Source organism: Tetrao urogallus (assembly GCF_951394365.1).
Source record: "Tetrao urogallus genome assembly, chromosome: Z".
In the NCBI taxonomy this organism is placed as follows: Eukaryota; Metazoa; Chordata; class Aves; order Galliformes; family Phasianidae; genus Tetrao; species Tetrao urogallus.
The window spans coordinates 53,565,381-53,583,090 of record NC_136816.1 but is presented as its reverse complement, the minus strand read 5'-3'; the positions used below and the strand labels follow the sequence as shown (position 1 = coordinate 53,583,090).

The window sequence follows — 17,710 nt, the reverse complement described above, 5'->3', positions numbered from 1 at the left end:
GTAATTCTTTGCATTTTAGTTGGTAGAAGGACTACAAAAAAACGGGGGAAAAATCAAGGACTTATCTGTGTGCAGAAAGCTAATTTTTAACTTTTTTTATCAGTGCTGACAAAGTAAACGTATTAGAGGTCGTGGTGTTCTGCAGTATGTTGGGAGTTAAAAGATTATGAAGTGACAAATACATGCATGTAAGATTCACCACCTATGCTGCTGATTTCAAACAAACAGCTTACATGCTTTCAGCTCATCAGCGAAGTATTCTGTTGTATGTCTCAGGACAGGATATTGTTACTGGTAACCTTCAAAGTTAGAACAGCACCTGTGGGGCTTATCTAGTGCATCTCAGAATTACCCAATCATGTGTGACGCTAAACACAAGACAGACTTCTACCAGTACGCTCTGAACACATTGTGGTTTTTACCAAAATGCATATCTGTTTCCATTTGACTTCTGAATACTTGTTCTTTACTTTTCCCCAAGCATTTCACTTCTTTTCCAAAGAAGAAACAAATCTTACAGCACTAAGGAAGGACTGAATTTTTATTATTCTTTTGCAAAATCGATGCTTCCAAAGGAGGGAGATACTTTTACATTTCATTTGCTGAATATTCCCATGCTGATATCAAGATCCTTTTATCTGTTTACTTGTAGATGTGCAGAGCTCAGAAGAATACGCACAGTTGCTGAAGAAACTCATTAGATCTCCAAATATACCTCACCAATACTGGTTTACGCTCCAGTATTTGCTCAAACATTTCCTCAGACTTTGTCAAGCCTCCAGCAAAAATCTCTTGAATGCACGGTCTCTAGCTGAAATTTTCAGCCCTCTCCTTTTTAAATACCAGATAGCAAGGTACGTAGGACATCTTAATTATATTCGGTACCATAACTTGGCTTAACTGTATACAAAAGTAATTGCAATGAATTAATTTTGTGACCTGACTTCCAGCGGGGAGAGTGTTCTGGTAATTTTTTCCAATTCTTTTGAATAATACTAGGGTAAAACGTTTGCATTTTTCCTGTTTCTTATTGTCTAATCCATCTCCTACAGCTCTGATAATACTGAACACCACATAAAGATTCTAGAGACTTTAATTACAAGTGAATGGAATGAGAGACAGCCTGTACCAGGTAAAAGTTATTCTAATTTTAAAAGCTATATAGTGTCATTTTTTAATAGTAAAATTCAACTTAAGGACAAGTTGTTGCTTTTCTTTCTTTTCAAACAGTGCAAAATGCGTAGTTACAGAACTAAGTTGTTTATATTTTTCATAGTGATGTGTAACATCTGTTTTTATAAGGAATTATCTTTTTCATTAAATCAGCCTAATATCCATAGTTTCTACAGTCTTATGATTTTCATTCCTTTTTCATTAAAGAGAGAACATTAATTTTGCAATTTTAAGACGTGTAAACCAATAAAATGTGTATCAGACAGTGGAGGTGGGAGGAGTAAGTTCTGGAGATTTTATTTAATTGTCCTAAAACTTTCTTAGCAGTAGCTCAGAGATCATCTGAATAAGTCAAGGTTTTCCCTTTTGTTTGTTTATGTTATACATATATTTTTTTTTAATCCAGAGACTTAAAATATTCATTTATCAATAAACTGCAGAAAATATTAAAAACACATTCAAGAAAATTAGTTTATAATTGTTTTGGGGCTGTGAGTTAGCATCTAATTTAGTCAATAAACTAAAAAACCTTTTCATTTAAGCAGAGATTCCTCTTTTAAAATCAAATACTTGGTAGAAGCATGGCAGAGTTGCATACTGTGTACAAAGAAATTATGAAGGTAGGGACATTGTATGTGTGAGACTGAAGTAATTCCTTTTACAACTTATTAACAAAGAGTATCCGAGCAAAGGACAGGGACACGGTGAATAGAACATTAGGCATGATATAGCTCTCCCACCTCTATTCACAGTACAAGGTAGAGTTCATGACAATTGGATTTGTAGGGCTGCTTCAAATTTCAAAGAGCTGGAACACATCAGCAGAAAAAGAGCAGCAGAAACCTACCCTATTTCTAGTATTACACTTACGCACATTCTGTAATCCCCTCCGTCAATAAATGATTAATTTTAAAAACGTCTAACGCAAAGGTTTTTGTTCCTACTGCTTTGATTGGAGGGTTCTTCCAACCTTGCCAGCTGTATTAATTTGAAACATTTTCCTAACAGCTAGTGTAAATGTATTTTCAGGTAATTTGTAGTTCCTTGTATTTTCTTTTTCCTCAAAATAGGTTAGCAGGCATTTCCAGAACCACTCCGCATTTCTGTTCCTAATGTTTCATTAAAACCAGGAGAGTTCAAACTTTTAATGACTGCTTGCATTTCTTTATTAAAAATCTGCAAATAACTTATTTTTCTTTGCCACGCATTTGAAGTATTAAGAACGAAAATGCATTATTGAATCCTCTGTGCTTGACAGAGTTTGATAATAGCAGTTTTTGAAATTGTGTTTGCAGATACTTTAGCATACGTAGGTTTACATGGCTTGAGACAGTCATGTGTGAGATAGTCAAGTACTGTTTCTTGAGTTGGTGAGAGTTAGTGAAGTTGCACTGAAGAGATCACTTAGTTGCATATAGTCCCCAGTTGCTTCATGTGAGGAACGTACAAAAGTGAAAGGTGTCAGTGTTAGAACTACTAATGAGGAAACAGTCATCCTGAGAGTAACATTAGAGCACTTGAAGAAATATGGCTGTATTTATCAGATTTGGCACTATATTAATAATTAAGCATTAGTCATTAAAAACAAATACTTGTTTTTAATATTGTTTTGGGGTTAATTAATATTTTGTTATCGGTTGTTTATTTTGAGGGTCCTTCTGCGATTTCTCATAGGACAAAAATAGACCTCCTTCTCTTTGTGTGTGACAGTTTATCCTGACCAATGGAATATTTTCAGTAGAATATTTGCACATCTATTAATATGCTGAAAAGAGGTACAGATTTTCAAACTTCGCAGTCTGTGGTTAGCTTCTCTGCTCTTAGGCATGTAAAGCATTTGAATAAGTTCTGAAAGTTGAATCTTTACTGAATGCTAAATGAGTCTCCAGGATTAGGACACAAGTCTGTGCTCAGCACCAAAATTGTTTGGTGACCTGATTGTTTGCAGTGCTGTGTTTTTTTGTTCTCACAGAACTCTATAAGATGCGTTTTTCCAAATTGTGAACTTCAATTCACTGCAATGAATTGTGGCTTGAATTTCCATAAAAATGTTTAGAGACATTGTAATAAAGGAAGATCTTTAGCAAAGAGAATTTATTTGTCACATAAGCGTGACAAATCTTACTTGTTGAAAGTAGTGTAATGACAATTAAGCAATTACAAGTAAGCCAGTGCTGCCCGTTTGTTGTTTTTTTTTTTCCCTCAGGCTGAATGGTTAGCATTCTCCTTTATTTCTTCTTTCTATTATTCTAAAGCATGGATGAAAACATTCCATCTAAAATGAATTGCACATGAAGTTCTAGTTGTATCTTAGGCAGTGAATAGATAATGAAAATCTTGGCCTAGAGATGACTGATTGGAGTAGGGAGGAGACCTTCACAGAACTGTTGGTCTTTTTCATACCACTTCACCCACCAGTTGTGGTTCTAGCTTCAGCCCATTAGAAAGCACACTAATTGGAATGCTACCGTATATTGGGCATCCTATACAAAAGTGTTGCCTGCACAGCGTAGCACAAAAACAGGTGTTACTGCTAGGCCATTATTGGATTATTATTATTCATCAAACAGTAACTATGGTCTGAATTTCTTTTTCCCCTGTAACTGCAGCAGACTCTGTATTTTGTTGTTGTTGTTAAAGTAACATTTAGCCCTCTGCAAAGTTAAAACAGTGAACCTAGAATACTACTTATGCCTATGTTTGTAGTATATGAAGACACAGAAGTGTTGCTGACATGACAAGCAACCCTTTGTTTGACAGAGGGCAATGGGAGATTAGGAGTAGGTTTAGGGGGAGAACATGGAGCAGTCAGGGTCCTTCTGAAGTGGAATAGTGTAGAGTGGCTTTGGTTGTGTGAGAGGAAGTTGTATCCTAGGGCAGGGAAGTGAAAGGGAAGGAGGAAGAGGTGGAGAGAAAGAAGCATGGAAAGTCAGTGGTGGCATTGTGGGCAGGAGCTGGAAGGAGCTGCTGTGTGGCAGCCACCTTGAGTCCGCCTGTCCCCTTTTACTGTTGTAAAATAAGCGTGGAGAAGTGGGTTTTACTATTTGTGAGACCATAGTTAAGAATTGAAATAATGACTTACATCTAACTGCAGGGGATTCAGTGAGAATCCTGGCAGTATCACCACGGTGCATGCACTTTGCTTTTAGCTGTACAAAAGATCAGCAAGATTAGAAGACGGTAATCAATGCAGGGGAGTTTATAGAGACTCTTCCTTTTTTTTTTAATGGAAGTCTGTCTCAAAGCTACCCTGAACTATGCTGGTCAGGTTCAGCTCAATTCTGTCTGTAGGGTCTGAGAGCACAATGAGGAATGTATGAATCCTGTCCCTTGTTTGGACTTCTCATCCATTATGTCACAGGTTTTGCTGGGCTGTCGGCCACATGATTTGGTGTGTGAGCAGGGGCAGTACATCCCCTGGGAGGGCTTTGTACCTGCTGCTGTGCATTGGCTTCTCACCCAGCAGAGGGCTCCCCTTCTAAGCTAATGGAAGTCAGACTTCATAACCGATGTAGCCAAGAGCAAAATGCGTTGATAACGTCAGCCCTAGTATTGCTGATTTCTTGCATTAGATTTTGACAGTAGGACATACTTTATATTTCTCAATACCAAGTTGAGTGTATTTGGTAAAATTGAAAAGTGTGGCATTGTAAGAATTATTTACAGATTAATGTGTGTTAATTTATACTCATACGTAAGTGCATGCAAACCTGTCAGGCTTTTCTGCTTTGTGCATCATTTTATAGAAACAAATTGGTTATTGATATTGATAGGTGAGCACTGTGCTTAAGAGTGCAAAAAGAAGTATGCTGTTGCTTTCTGAAAATGCACATCTACTGAGCACCGCTCAGTGTGTTGAAATTTGAATTTGAATAAAAGAAGGTTCAGTTGTGTGAAAATGCTGGAGTGTGCATGTAAGAATTTATTTTTTTGAAAATGTGTGTGGTTCCTTCCGCAGTATGATTTTAGGCATTGATGTTTGCACAAGGCAGAGGAATAAAAAAAAAAAAAAAGCCTGGATTTAGGAACAGTCTTATCTTTCATCTATACCTCTATACCCACGGTTTTTAAAATGATAATTAAGTGAACCAACTTTGGATTGTCCTATCTTCTTTGAAAATATGCACCTGTATCTTGGCCCTATAAAATGAAAAGTGTTATCAAGCTCTTTTGTAATTTTTAGCAATAAATAGGAGGCAAATCAGTAGGAGCTACACTATTCTTGTGCTGTGGCTGTGCAATGCCATGCTTTAAGAAATACTGGTTACTGTCTTAATTTGCAGTAGTCTTTCCTTTTATGATGGCACTGCTTTAAATTATATGTATAACATAATTGTTCAAGTAGGCAAAGGCTAGAATTTGAAAAGTTGAGTGATTTTTATAGGTGAAGTTAATCTGTGAATTGTAAAACATTAAAATTGTACTGAAGATATTTGGGATTTAACAGTATAATGAAGTATAAGTGAATTTTGGTAGATACAGTATTTTGTAGCATAAAGGGATTTGGATAGGGGGAGTATTTGTGGGTTGACAATTTCAGTGCTATTTGACTGCCAGAAAGACTGCGAGCACATCTCACAGGACCCTGCTACCAGAAACTCTCAATTGTTTCCAAAAAGTGGGAGGAAAATACTCATCCCCTTCCTCCTTTCTCTGAATTGAACCCGGTGGTCTGCTGTTTCTCCTCTCACTTTGGATTTACTTCTTTATAAAGGTATAGCTGGCAAAGAAGTTAACTGTCATGCACAAAACAGAACAGGCTCTTCAATTGCTGCTCCATTCATTAAGAGGACAGATCTCCACCAAACAGTAAGGCAAGGGGGATAGATTTGACCCTCTCTGGGCAGTCCCTTTTCCCACCTGCCTGCTTGAAGTGAGTAACCCTGACACCCTGGCAAACATAGATACAGAGAGGTGTTTCCTCTGCTTTTTCCACTTTACAAGAGCTGGGTAAAATGCCTCTCAGCTTCATTTTGAGGGTTTTCATGCAACACCTGTATTTGTGATCCAGAGCAGGAGGTGATGCTGTGGTTGCAAGCAGGCTATTTAGCTTGCACAGGGCTGACCTGTGAAATGCAGCTCTTTTCAAGGAAAATTTTGATTCTGTTTTATTTTTCTGCAGAAAGCCACTTCCTGTAGTTAGTTTGTTCTTAGTGTGTCTCTTCAATACTGCACTCAGCAGCAAGTTGCAGAGCCTATTTAGGTCCTCTTACAATGGTCTTCTCGCTTACTTGGCTAAAATGAGAAAGTTAGCCCTGCATTGACCACTTGTTGGCTGATGACAACTTTTACTTTGAATTTGGCTCCCCTCCCCCACCTTAAATCCCTGGCTCAGCAAATATTTGAACCTGCCCAAGTTAATCATGAAACTGAGATCTTTATCTCTGAGAGACATGCAAGCTACTGAGGGTGGTGGTTTCTTTTTTTTTTTTTTTTTTTTTTTTTTTTTAAACCGTACTAAAGTCAGGTTCACTTTTTAATGATGAATCAGAGTAAGAGGATACCTTCTGTAGAGCACAGTGCTGTAAACAGTTGAGAAGAAGGCTGGGATTTTCTCATTGCATATTGCAGAGATTTTGGTGGAACAGTGGTTGGAAAGCAGAGTCTTCTTTTTCCGAATTATTGTCTGCTTCAGAGCAGTTCCCTCAAAGAAGTTTTTTGTTTTGCTTTTTTTTTTTTTTTTAATGAAGATTTTTATAAGAGGAAGCCAATTCTTCAGGTTGTTGGATTGTCTTTTCAGACTGTGTACCAAGGGCAAGCATTTGCAATGCGTAATTTACAAAGTAAGTGATTCGGAATTTCTTTCTGTTTTCTTCATCACTTTATGGAACTATTTTACTGTAACTGATTACCAAGTAGGGATTTAATAGTCTTAAAATATGGGAGTGAAGGTCAGCTACCTGTGGGTTACGCAGGGAAACGCCTGTGTGCCTCCTGTCTTTCCCTGCCCGCAAGCGAGCCTGCCTTCGGCTGAGCAGCAACCGCTTGTGCAGCACAGCAGACCCAATTCAGCCAGAGCTGAATCCGGGGAGAAGTAATTTCTCCTGAAAAGCTTCATTCAACAGAACAAAAAACATTGCTGATCCCACATTTGACCTAAGTGCAGCCTTGTAGTCTTTGTAGGATCTCTTTGTAACTTAATTTAAATAATTACCTTGGCAACTCAATGTTTAGGTAGCAGGTGGGCAAACGTCGGAGCGCGGTGTTAGGACTTGTGCATGAGATGAGTTTAAGTATCCTGTTTCACTTTGAAAATGGAAGGAATCTGTGTAGCATGTCTACCTAAGCAGGGAGGGGAGTCTGCTTCACAATGAATTTAAGCTCCTTAACATATAATGCAGAGCAACATGCGTTTTTTTTAACTGTTGGTACTCCAGACATGTTCTGATGTGTTAATTCTTGTATGAAGGCGGTGAGCTGGTAAGGGGAGCAGAAGGAGGGGAGATCTGTGTGAAATGCTTGGAAAAACTAGAAATTGTCTTAATTTTTTACTGAATATTTGTGAGATAGAGCACATTTCAGCTGCGGCAGGATTCCTTATGATGAGGCACAGATAGTTGCTACAGTTACCCTTTGTTGTGATTATTTTTGGTATCTGATTTTCTGCTGCCGTAGAGGATAGTGAGGATGAAGCACTTGGATTGCTTTCCACAGCACTCTGCTCTGGAATCAATAGCCTGTTCTGTGCGTGTTTCCCAAAGAGGTCTGACAGAGCGGCAGTCCATGATGGGCAGTTAGAATATTTCTGAGCACCAGGAGTACACGGGAGATGTAAAGTCAAGTTTGGAAGAAGATGCTGACAAGGACTCTTGTTAACTTGGTATTTCAGTGAGAACAGGGTGAAGAAACAATGTGAAAAGGTAAACTAAATCCTGCTGTATCCTGACAGACTGGCGTTCTATATTCAGCAAAATCATTTTTCAAGATCTTAACTCAATTTTTTTTTTAACTTTATTCCACAGTGTTGGAGAGCCTGGTGAATGTAAGGTTACAATATTTGATGTTTAGGTTTTGAGATGAGTTAGTCCAGATCAACTGGAATTGTATTTTATTATAAAGTGATGCTGGGGGGAGGCATCTATTGCAGTGTGTCCCCTTTATATAGTAATTCTGGGAACATCAGATCTGTGCACCCATTAAAATACAGAAATCTGTACAGTTTGAAAATGTATTTCATATATATATATTTCATTATGTGGATATGTACGTGCTTAAGTACATGTGTGTGTAATGGGCACATAACAGATACTGACACACACACAAACACGCATGCAGAGTCATGCTCTTATTCCCTTCCATATCTTAACATGTACAGAAACCCTCCAAAGCCTTTTCAGCAATAAACTCCAGGTGTCCGAGTAGGAAAATGAATCTAAGAAGTGACCTACCTATCCATAAAGGGAGCCGTGCTGTGTGTGAGCATGCATGTGTTGTGTGCGTGTGGTGTGTGAGAGCTACGTGCTGCAGCATATCAGCCTTTTGTCATCCTGCCTGCCTTGGACTGTACCATGCTGCAAAGTCAGGAAAATGAAATGGAAACAAGGGTGTGTGAGAAGAGCCCGCTCTGTCTTTTTGCTTGTAATACCAGGTTTATATTGCGGTTCTGCTAAATGCAGGTTCCTTCTGAAACTGAAATTGTTCGAAGATTAACGTAGAACAAAATGATGAAACAGGAGTGGTCTGGTGACATTATTTTGACATGATTGGCTGAGGATTATGATGTAATAGGTTACAGTGCAGCCCCTTATAGGTTTAAAAATGATTTCCAAGACACCATTACAAAGAGTGCCTGACTCTTTCCTTGCATCTGAGCTTACTCAGTGAAACTCATACAGATGTACAATACTGTTTGGAATATGGAAGAACTGGATATAGAATATCCTAAGACAGATATAAACTGTGGCACAGACTTGATGTTTTACATAGAAATGGATCCACCAGGTAAAACTGCAGTCTTATTATGGAAGACTTAATTCTTTTTTATCTCTATGATAGATGCTGAAAAATTCTTAGTGGATATGTAAGATTTATTTACATTGTCAGTGCTACAAATACTTTTTCCTTTTTTTCCTTAATAAGAATTGTATTTCAGTGCTTGTTTATAGTAACTAGTATCATAACGTGTAGAAATACCTGCCTGCTTGCTTACTTGATTTTTTTCTGAATTAACCTGTTTCTGCTTTGATTATTTTTGTCTGTTGTGAAGAATTTCATTTCTTTTGTAATTATTTTTTGCTATATTTGTTTAACGCTGTGGCTAAAAGGAGATGCTGTAATAACACTTCTATTTTCTGAAGCAGTGATTACAGACTGTTGGTTTGGATCATTTTAGAAAGAACTGATTTTTAAAATCTAACAATATTAATTGAATGCTTGATATCACATCATCTTCTCGTATCATATAAAAATACTGTGCTCTCTTTATTTTCATTGCATCATCTTTTGTAGCCAGTATAATATACATACAGGGATGTTCATAAGGAGTGTTGTACTTACTAAGAAACTAAAAGAGCTGGGATGATTTTTTTTATTCCTGACCCCCATATAGTCCCCCTTGCTAGTAAGTCAGGAGTGCTGCAGTGTCTTCCTCTGGCAGCCACTGGTATACGTATGCATCTTTGACATTGAGGAAAGAGGCTGTGGTTTTTAATCAGCCCTGGCATTTGGAAGACAATTTATTCTGAAGAATTCTAAGATTAATGCAATGGATATTTGGGTCACAGATGGGTTTCTTGAAGTGTTTTTTGGCAAATCATTGCACAGAATGCAGAGGATCATGGAAATCCAGTTCATAATATTAAAATGTACAGTACTGCTGTGGGTTTGCATTTTCTATTACTCAGCTTCTAGGTGAGACAACAGCATTACTATAAGATCATTGTGTAGGAGAAAAAAAAATTAATTTCTGCATGTTTTATTATTTACGGTTACCGGAGATAGTGGAAGAAGGTAAAACCAAACTTCAGAATATTTTTTTTTTCGAATGTTCTTATCAGAGAAGAAAGAGATAAGACGTTATATTTTGCTTAAAATACATTATTGGAAGACTAGCATACTTTTTTTTGAAACAGTACATCTATCTTGTTGAATTGTATTGTTTTCAGAAAAATATCTTCATTCCCTTGGTTACTTTTAAATACTGCTGGAGGTGGAATACTCCATAACTATTTCTTTTCTCATTCATGTAATAATCTGTAATTTCAAGGGATGTGTGGTCTTGTTTTCAATGAGTTATAATGAACTTTTCCCCCCTTTATTTGTAGCACTGCCTCCTAAGCCACCGAAACCTAATACTGTAACTAACAACGGCATGAATAACAACATGTCATTACAAGATGCTGAATGGTACTGGGGAGATATATCAAGGTAAATCAGCTCAAGACATGTAGTTCTCGTGTTTGACTTTATGTTCTTGCTGTGTTATTCTTTTTTTATGTACTTTGCATAAATACAGGAAAATTACAGTAATAAGAGCTATTTTTAGGATATTTTCCAACACAATCATATCACATTTGGTTTTATTCCAGACATGACTAAAAAGTTACTGGCAGTCCATTAGAATGTAATGCATGAAATGATTTGGTGATTGTTCTGTTATTTTAAGATAGCTGTATGAAATACTAGCATGAAAGGACAACACTGAGAAACAAGTATTTTTTTATCCTGTTTTTCGTCCAGAACCACAACTGTAGGCACAGTACTTAACAAGCCAGACTAACAAGTGCTATGTATTAGCAACATTTTTAACTGTACTATATATAGGTACGTTAGACCAGCACTGGCTGCTCTGATTGCGCAGGCTTGTATGAACAAGCAGAAGAACTCTGCAAGAATATGATTTTGTTTCAGCAGTGAGAGGACATAGAATATAGTGTTTTTGTATCCCAGTTGTTCTACAGTAATGGTAAATAAGTTTTTAAATAACTGTCTGAGTTTATATGGAGATCAAGTAGGCTTATAAAAGAGTTATTTTAAAACAAGAATTTGGAGCACAGAGAGATGATAATGGAGTGAGAAGTAACTGAAATGATTAGTTACTTTTGCTTTCATTTTAGAGAAGAAGTAAATGAGAAACTTCGAGACACTGCTGATGGTACCTTTTTGGTACGAGATGCTTCAACCAAAATGCATGGAGACTACACACTTACTCTAAGGTAAGATGTTAGGTCTGAAATATGTGACAGCAAAATGCAGTACTGCATTGAAAAGACAGTGTTCTTTAGGAAATAGTACTCCAAGTATGCCTCACTTTATAACAAACTTTATTTGCAGGAAAGGAGGAAATAACAAATTAATCAAAATATTTCACCGAGATGGGAAATACGGCTTTTCTGACCCACTGACTTTCAACTCTGTGGTTGAGCTAATAAACCACTACCGGAATGAATCTCTAGCTCAGTACAATCCCAAACTTGATGTAAAATTACTGTATCCAGTGTCTAAGTACCAGCAGGTAATTTGCTCTATTTTCTTTGTGTTCCACGTAGATAAAGGGAAATTATCGCAGACTGTTACAAAGAATTTCAGCTCTGTTAATATTGTAAAAAATAAAAGGAATGTGAAAGTGAGTATTTTTATTTAAAACTAGCTCCAGAAGCTGCTTATAAATAATTAAAACTTTAAATACTGTAGATACGTTATTAAGAAATAAGCTTATGTAAATAATAGATAGCCCACTCATTGCAGATGAAATACATCATTTCTAGTATAAACTGCACACTCGTTACGGAAAACTGCTTTTTGTCATTAATTTCATTTGTGTTTGCACATGGTGCATATAGTACATCTTACCTCTATATTGATAAAAGAGGTGTCACATTTACCATGTAAATATTTGAACTTTTTTAAGCAGTTCCGAAAATCTGTGCAGTGTGTTGTTGATTTATGAAATATCTTTTCTTCTGTTCCCAGGATCAAGTTGTTAAAGAGGATAGCATTGAAGCAGTGGGTAAGAAATTACATGAGTATAACACCCAGTTCCAAGAAAAAAGCCGAGAATATGACAGACTCTATGAAGACTATACACGAACATCTCAGGTAAGACATGTTTGAAACCAAAAGACTATTGTGTGTTGAGGAGAATGTTACTGTAAATTCATACTGCCATCTTTTTCCTTCTTCCTCCTCTCTTCCACTGCCTTTACTGTTGCCCAAAAACAGGAAAACAACATACTTAATGTGCTAGCTCAGTGCAATGGAATTGCTTACTTGTATTTGAACAGTCGCCACCTGCAACTTAACACTATGCTCAAGGGTGACACATGCATCCAAAGCAGTCACAAAGCTACTTTGATCTACCAGCACTTCTGCATGCTGTCCTCTTCTGTCCAAGTTATGGTTTTCAAGACACATATGCAAGGAAGCATTCTGTTTTATCATCAGTTTTGAAAAGATCTGCTTTCACTTATGCAGGCTGGAGAGGTGGCGTGTAGATACACTGATAGAAGGAAAAGCTGCTTCTATCCTCCTTTCATTTTAAACAATTACTAGCCATGTCTTGAAGCATCAGTGAATTAGTGCTGTTTTACACCACTGGAATCCAGACTGTTCCTTAAAGTTAGCAGAAAATAAGACTGAAAGTAATAGAAAAAAAACGGAGGTGTGCAGGCAACTTTCGTTTCATCACTACAAAGACTTAGGTATTGACTAGCTAGGTAGAGGCAGGAGGATGGACTAGATGACTGGAGATCTGTCCTTTCCCGTGGCTTGTAGTTTTTTTTATTTCAGAAAGTCAGCTGTACTTCTAAGCCTTGATACAAAGGGAAAATTGGATTGCCACAGGGCTTTAATCCTCAGAAACAAAACTTACTTATACAAAACAGAGATTGCATCTAGCTCTTTGTCTAGTAGGTTTTCTTTCCTGGAAAGCCTTATCACAATAGCCTCTTGCACAGATCCGATTTCTCTATTTTGTACTGCAGACAGAATACATTCTGGTAATTGGATATTGAAGTCATTGTTAAAACATGCTCAAGTGTTTCCATGATACAAGCCAGTAAATTATCCCTCTGTTTGATAACCACTATAATTTAAACAACTATTTTATTTTCAGGAAATTCAAATGAAAAGAACAGCTATTGAAGCATTTAATGAAACAATAAAAATATTTGAAGAGCAGTGCCAGACGCAAGAGAGATACAGTAAGGAATACATTGAAAAATTTAAACGAGAAGGAAATGAAAAAGAAATACAAAGGTCAGTATTTGTATTTGCAAAACCAAAGTAAGACTGCAAAGTTAAAGTAGATCAGTTGTAAGGAAAGAAGACTTCAAATGGGGTAGATGTGAACTGCAGAACATGAAGCTACATTTAGAGAAATGATCTGTTCTTTCAGTTGTCTTGATGAGAAAACAGAAGGTATAAAGGTTAAAATAAAACACGAGAATATAACCTATCACATTGTTCTATTCAGAATTATGCACAACTATGAAAAACTGAAGTCTCGAATAAGTGAAATTGTGGACAGCAGGCGTAGATTAGAAGAGGACTTAAAGAAGCAAGCAGCTGAATATAGAGAGATAGACAAGAGAATGAACAGCATTAAGCCAGACCTCATACAGCTGAGGAAGACAAGAGACCAGTACTTGATGTAAGTATCATTATGAATTAACAAGTTCTTGCTTTAATTTTTCTTTTTTTTTTAACTGGCATCCAACTTCTGTGACTAATAATTTTTGTTTGCAATTATTCTCCAGGTGGCTGACTCAAAAAGGTGTTCGGCAAAAGAAGCTAAATGAATGGCTTGGAAATGAAAATACAGAAGAGTGAGTATTCTGAGATTTAAATATTCCTGGTGTTTCAAATCATCTTACACAGAAGTGAGGTAGAATGTGTTTGATTCCAGGACCACAAAAGGGGAATCTCTAGCTTAGGTCTCTTGTAACAGTGCACACAGTTAACACATGGCAGCAGGCCTGATACAAATATTCAAAAGGACACTTTGTCAGACCCTACTTGGCCATTACTCAGGGAAGTGTGGATCAGGTTACCATAGCAGAGCACAAGAACTTAACCTGTGTCTTTATTCTTGTGAATGAAGTGAAGATTATAAGGTGTTAGTGTCTTAGAGAGATGCCATATGAGTGGATAAATTGTTCCAAAGGTCTTTTAGGTGCAGACAGACTGTTTCCAAATTGCAGTTGCTGATATTATGGCGTTATCCTATACTAGGTAACATCAAAATAGTAAGTGAAGTTGTTTAAAGAAAATCTTCATTTCCTTTGTCTCCGAGACTGTCCTTGTCAGTGAATCTGTTAAGTACTTAGATTTCTACTGACAAATTAAATTTTTAGAACTTGACTTTTTTTCTGAAGTTGCGAAGACAGTAAATGAGTGTAATAAGCAGCTGTAAAACCCAGAGGGGCAAAAAAAAAAAAAAAAAGAGTACCCATCTTTCCCAATGAATTATATCCATGTGAGATTGCTTATCTTGGTGGACTACTTGGAGATTCTTCAGAAAGACCGGTTGTAAACAGAGTGGGAGAGGCAGTGCCCACCACTGCAGGCTGCTGGCAAATAGGCTGCTCTTAAACTGTAATATGTTGAAGTGGTGGTGTCCACATAGCTGAAGCAGAGGCATCTTCTTTCACAATGGGTTTAACTCAGAGAATTCTTTAAAAGTCTGAATCAGCTTTGTAGAGGTGACTGTTCTGTTAGAGAAGGTCCTATTATATATTAGTACATGTTTTCTTCATAATCTGGTTATAAGAAAAGAGAATGCTCTACTATGTAACCCTTTCTACAAAGCCATCTTTCATATAAATAATTTATCTACCTGTACTACTGCTTGTAGCTTTCACATGCAGCAGATGTAATCAATATGTTGCATGATTTTTCACTGCTGACCAAGTGTTCTGATCTTTGGAAATAAAGCTGACTCAGTGGATATTGATTTCACTGGGCTGCTGTTTACCAAAACGTGGGACAATGGTAGAGGTACCGTAGTATTTGCAGCATATTCTGGAAAATAAGACAGCATCCTTTTTATGTCCTTCAGATCCATATGAGTATTTTTAAAAGAAACAAGGTCCGTAAGTTTTATTTTTATTCAGCAAGTGAAATGTATTACATGATTTACACCCCTAGTTCTGTCTAAGAGGTGACCTACTAACCAATAACTTAGTGTTTTCCCAAGTAATATGAAAGGTGGTCTACCTTATTCCTGCAGCACACGGCGTGTAGCTCTGCAACATGTTGCACAACAAATATTTTGTCGTATTTTGACAGCCAATACTCTATGGTGGATGATGATGAAGACCTGCCACATCATGATGAGAGAACATGGAATGTGGGAAATATCAATAGAAGCCAAGCTGAAAATCTCCTGCGAGGAAAGCGAGATGGAACATTCCTCGTTCGAGAGAGCAGCAAACAAGGCTGCTACGCCTGCTCTGTTGTGTATGTACTCTAACCTGTGAATGATTTGAACAACCTTTGAGGCAGCTCAAATGCTGGGCCTTGAGCAAGGGGTGTAGATATATATTTGCATATGCATGGTTTCCATTGGATCTTTAGGCTTACAAGCTGATCAACAAGTGTTCAGGCCATGAAGAAAGGAACATAGGGCACAAAACAACTCATCTATCTGCAGCTACTAAATCCTGCCTATCTCCTGTGTCCTGTGTAGAGTAGCCCAGCACCTGGGAATTCAGGTTAAACGTAGCCTTTTACCAGTATCCTACCATAGAAGACAAGAGTGCTATGCAGTGATGAGCATTTTAAGGTTTCTTGTCCACATCTTAGTTTCCAGCTTAGTTTTATGGTATGGGGAAACTAAAAACTGTTTGTATCTTTTCCTCTTTAGGGTGGATGGAGAAGTGAAGCACTGTGTGATAAACAAAACACCTACTGGGTATGGATTTGCAGAGCCATATAACTTGTACAACTCTCTGAAAGAACTGGTGCTACATTATCAACACACATCCCTCGTGCAGCACAATGACTCTCTCAATGTCACGCTAGCCTACCCAGTGTATGCACAGCAGAGGCGGTGAAGATCTTAATACTCTGGGTTGTTTGTTTTTTTTCTAAAGGAGAGATTTGACAACATTGAGGCCTCTGGAGGGAGAAGGCTCCTTTCAGTCTTACTCAAGAATTTGAGCTGCAGTGTCAAAGCTGTCTGTCTTCAGATGGGACTAGAGCTTTCCTTCACAACTGCAGTGGGAGAGATCACAGCATTAAGCTGTGAATGTATGCTTCTAATCTGAAGTGCTTTTTTTTTTTTCTTTCCCAATTGAGAAACGGAAAACACAAGAGTAAGAAATCTAACCTGATCTCCCTGCAGGGACATAGAGGCCTTTAACCATGGTGCTTGTTTACGACCACTTCTGAAGCTTTACCAGCTAAAACATTGGATTCTGCAAACACAATGTTTAAGAGGTCTTTTCATTCACTTATTGGAATTTCTTGGTCCCGACCTGGCTGGGACTTGGTGTTGCCGCACTCAATGGATCCAGACACACAGCATTGTGGATTTTTTGGTTTCTGGTGAATGACATGTAGCAGAATGGCACTTTCATTTATAAGGGACACTTTAAAGGACTTCAGTTACAGTATGCTGTTAAGAGAAATCGTGATAGTGAAGTGCCAGAAAGTGTTTTGCTTAGACGTTTAAAAATCCTGTTTTAAGAAAACAGGTCTTTCAATGGCATACAGTCTATAATAGTGTACATAGTGTTGGATGGCTAACTATCATTGATGGAAACTATCAGTACCAAACTGCTTCTCTTTTCCTCTTTCTGTTTGCTAAAAGCTGAATTCTTAGACTATGCTATGCAATACTGAATTTTCTTTAGGCTGTAGTCTTCTCTTGAGCATGTCTACAGGTTAAACTTGTTTTTCTTTCTTCTTTCCTTTCTTCCTTTTTACTTTTTTTTTTGCCTGACAATATTTTTTTTAATGTACAGGAAGCCACCAAGAGTTGGCTTCATAATTAAAACTATGAAATATTCTACAGTTTTCTTTGTACAGAATACTGAGCTACTAGCTCCACGTTTTAAAAGTTCATAATTTTTTTTTTTTTTTTGACTAAATATTTTGTTGGGCAGTGCCTGATAAGCTTCAAAGCTGCTTTATTCAATAAAAAGTATATGAACCTTACAAAACATCATGGACTCCAACAATATTGTTTCAGAGGCATCTTTAGAATACGGTACCATGCTGTTTGCTTTTTGAAGCATTTTGAACTTCTGTCATGATTGTCTTTGTATTTAGAAGATAAAGAATTGTGTATCCTTCTCTGATAATGACTGCAGAAAAACAGGAAAATTTGGCTACTGGGTTAGATAGGTTGGATTTCAGAATGAAATCATGCTTCATAGTAAATAAATGACATCTTGATCTACTGCGGCAGAATTCTTGTCAGCATGTCAAGATATTTTCATTTCATATGAAGGACATTTCTCTAAACTGTTGCTGAAGTTTGTTTTTTCATATTAATATTCTGAAAAAAGTTCCCATCTTTAGGTAGAACGATCGGATACAACATAGAGCGAATTACAACTGGAAAACCTCTGTTTTTTGACAGTGATAAGGCTTT

At 37.2% G+C, this 17,710-nt stretch overlaps 1 protein-coding gene across 2 annotated transcripts in view; it reads left to right on the top strand.

Moving 5' to 3' along the window:
* Positions 1 to 16,166, top strand: part of PIK3R1 (phosphoinositide-3-kinase regulatory subunit 1) — a gene marked incomplete at both ends in the record, with an annotated part of 47,612 nt that extends 31,446 nt beyond the window's left edge. The window contains 11 exons of one of the 2 annotated variants that reach the window (XM_079548520.1): positions 653 to 854; positions 1,053 to 1,132; positions 10,437 to 10,539; positions 11,229 to 11,327; positions 11,446 to 11,626; positions 12,085 to 12,210; positions 13,226 to 13,368; positions 13,586 to 13,762; positions 13,869 to 13,937; positions 15,400 to 15,570; positions 15,977 to 16,166. In XM_079548520.1, coding sequence (XP_079404646.1) covers positions 653 to 854; positions 1,053 to 1,132; positions 10,437 to 10,539; positions 11,229 to 11,327; positions 11,446 to 11,626; positions 12,085 to 12,210; positions 13,226 to 13,368; positions 13,586 to 13,762; positions 13,869 to 13,937; positions 15,400 to 15,570; positions 15,977 to 16,166 — 1,541 coding nt within the window. Of the gene's footprint in view, positions 1 to 652; positions 855 to 1,052; positions 1,133 to 9,008; positions 9,115 to 10,436; positions 10,540 to 11,228; positions 11,328 to 11,445; positions 11,627 to 12,084; positions 12,211 to 13,225; positions 13,369 to 13,585; positions 13,763 to 13,868; positions 13,938 to 15,399; positions 15,571 to 15,976 lie in introns of those variants that run through there. The other variant, XM_079548521.1, reaches the window with a different exon arrangement.
* Between the last annotated feature and the right edge of the window lie 1,544 nt (positions 16,167 to 17,710).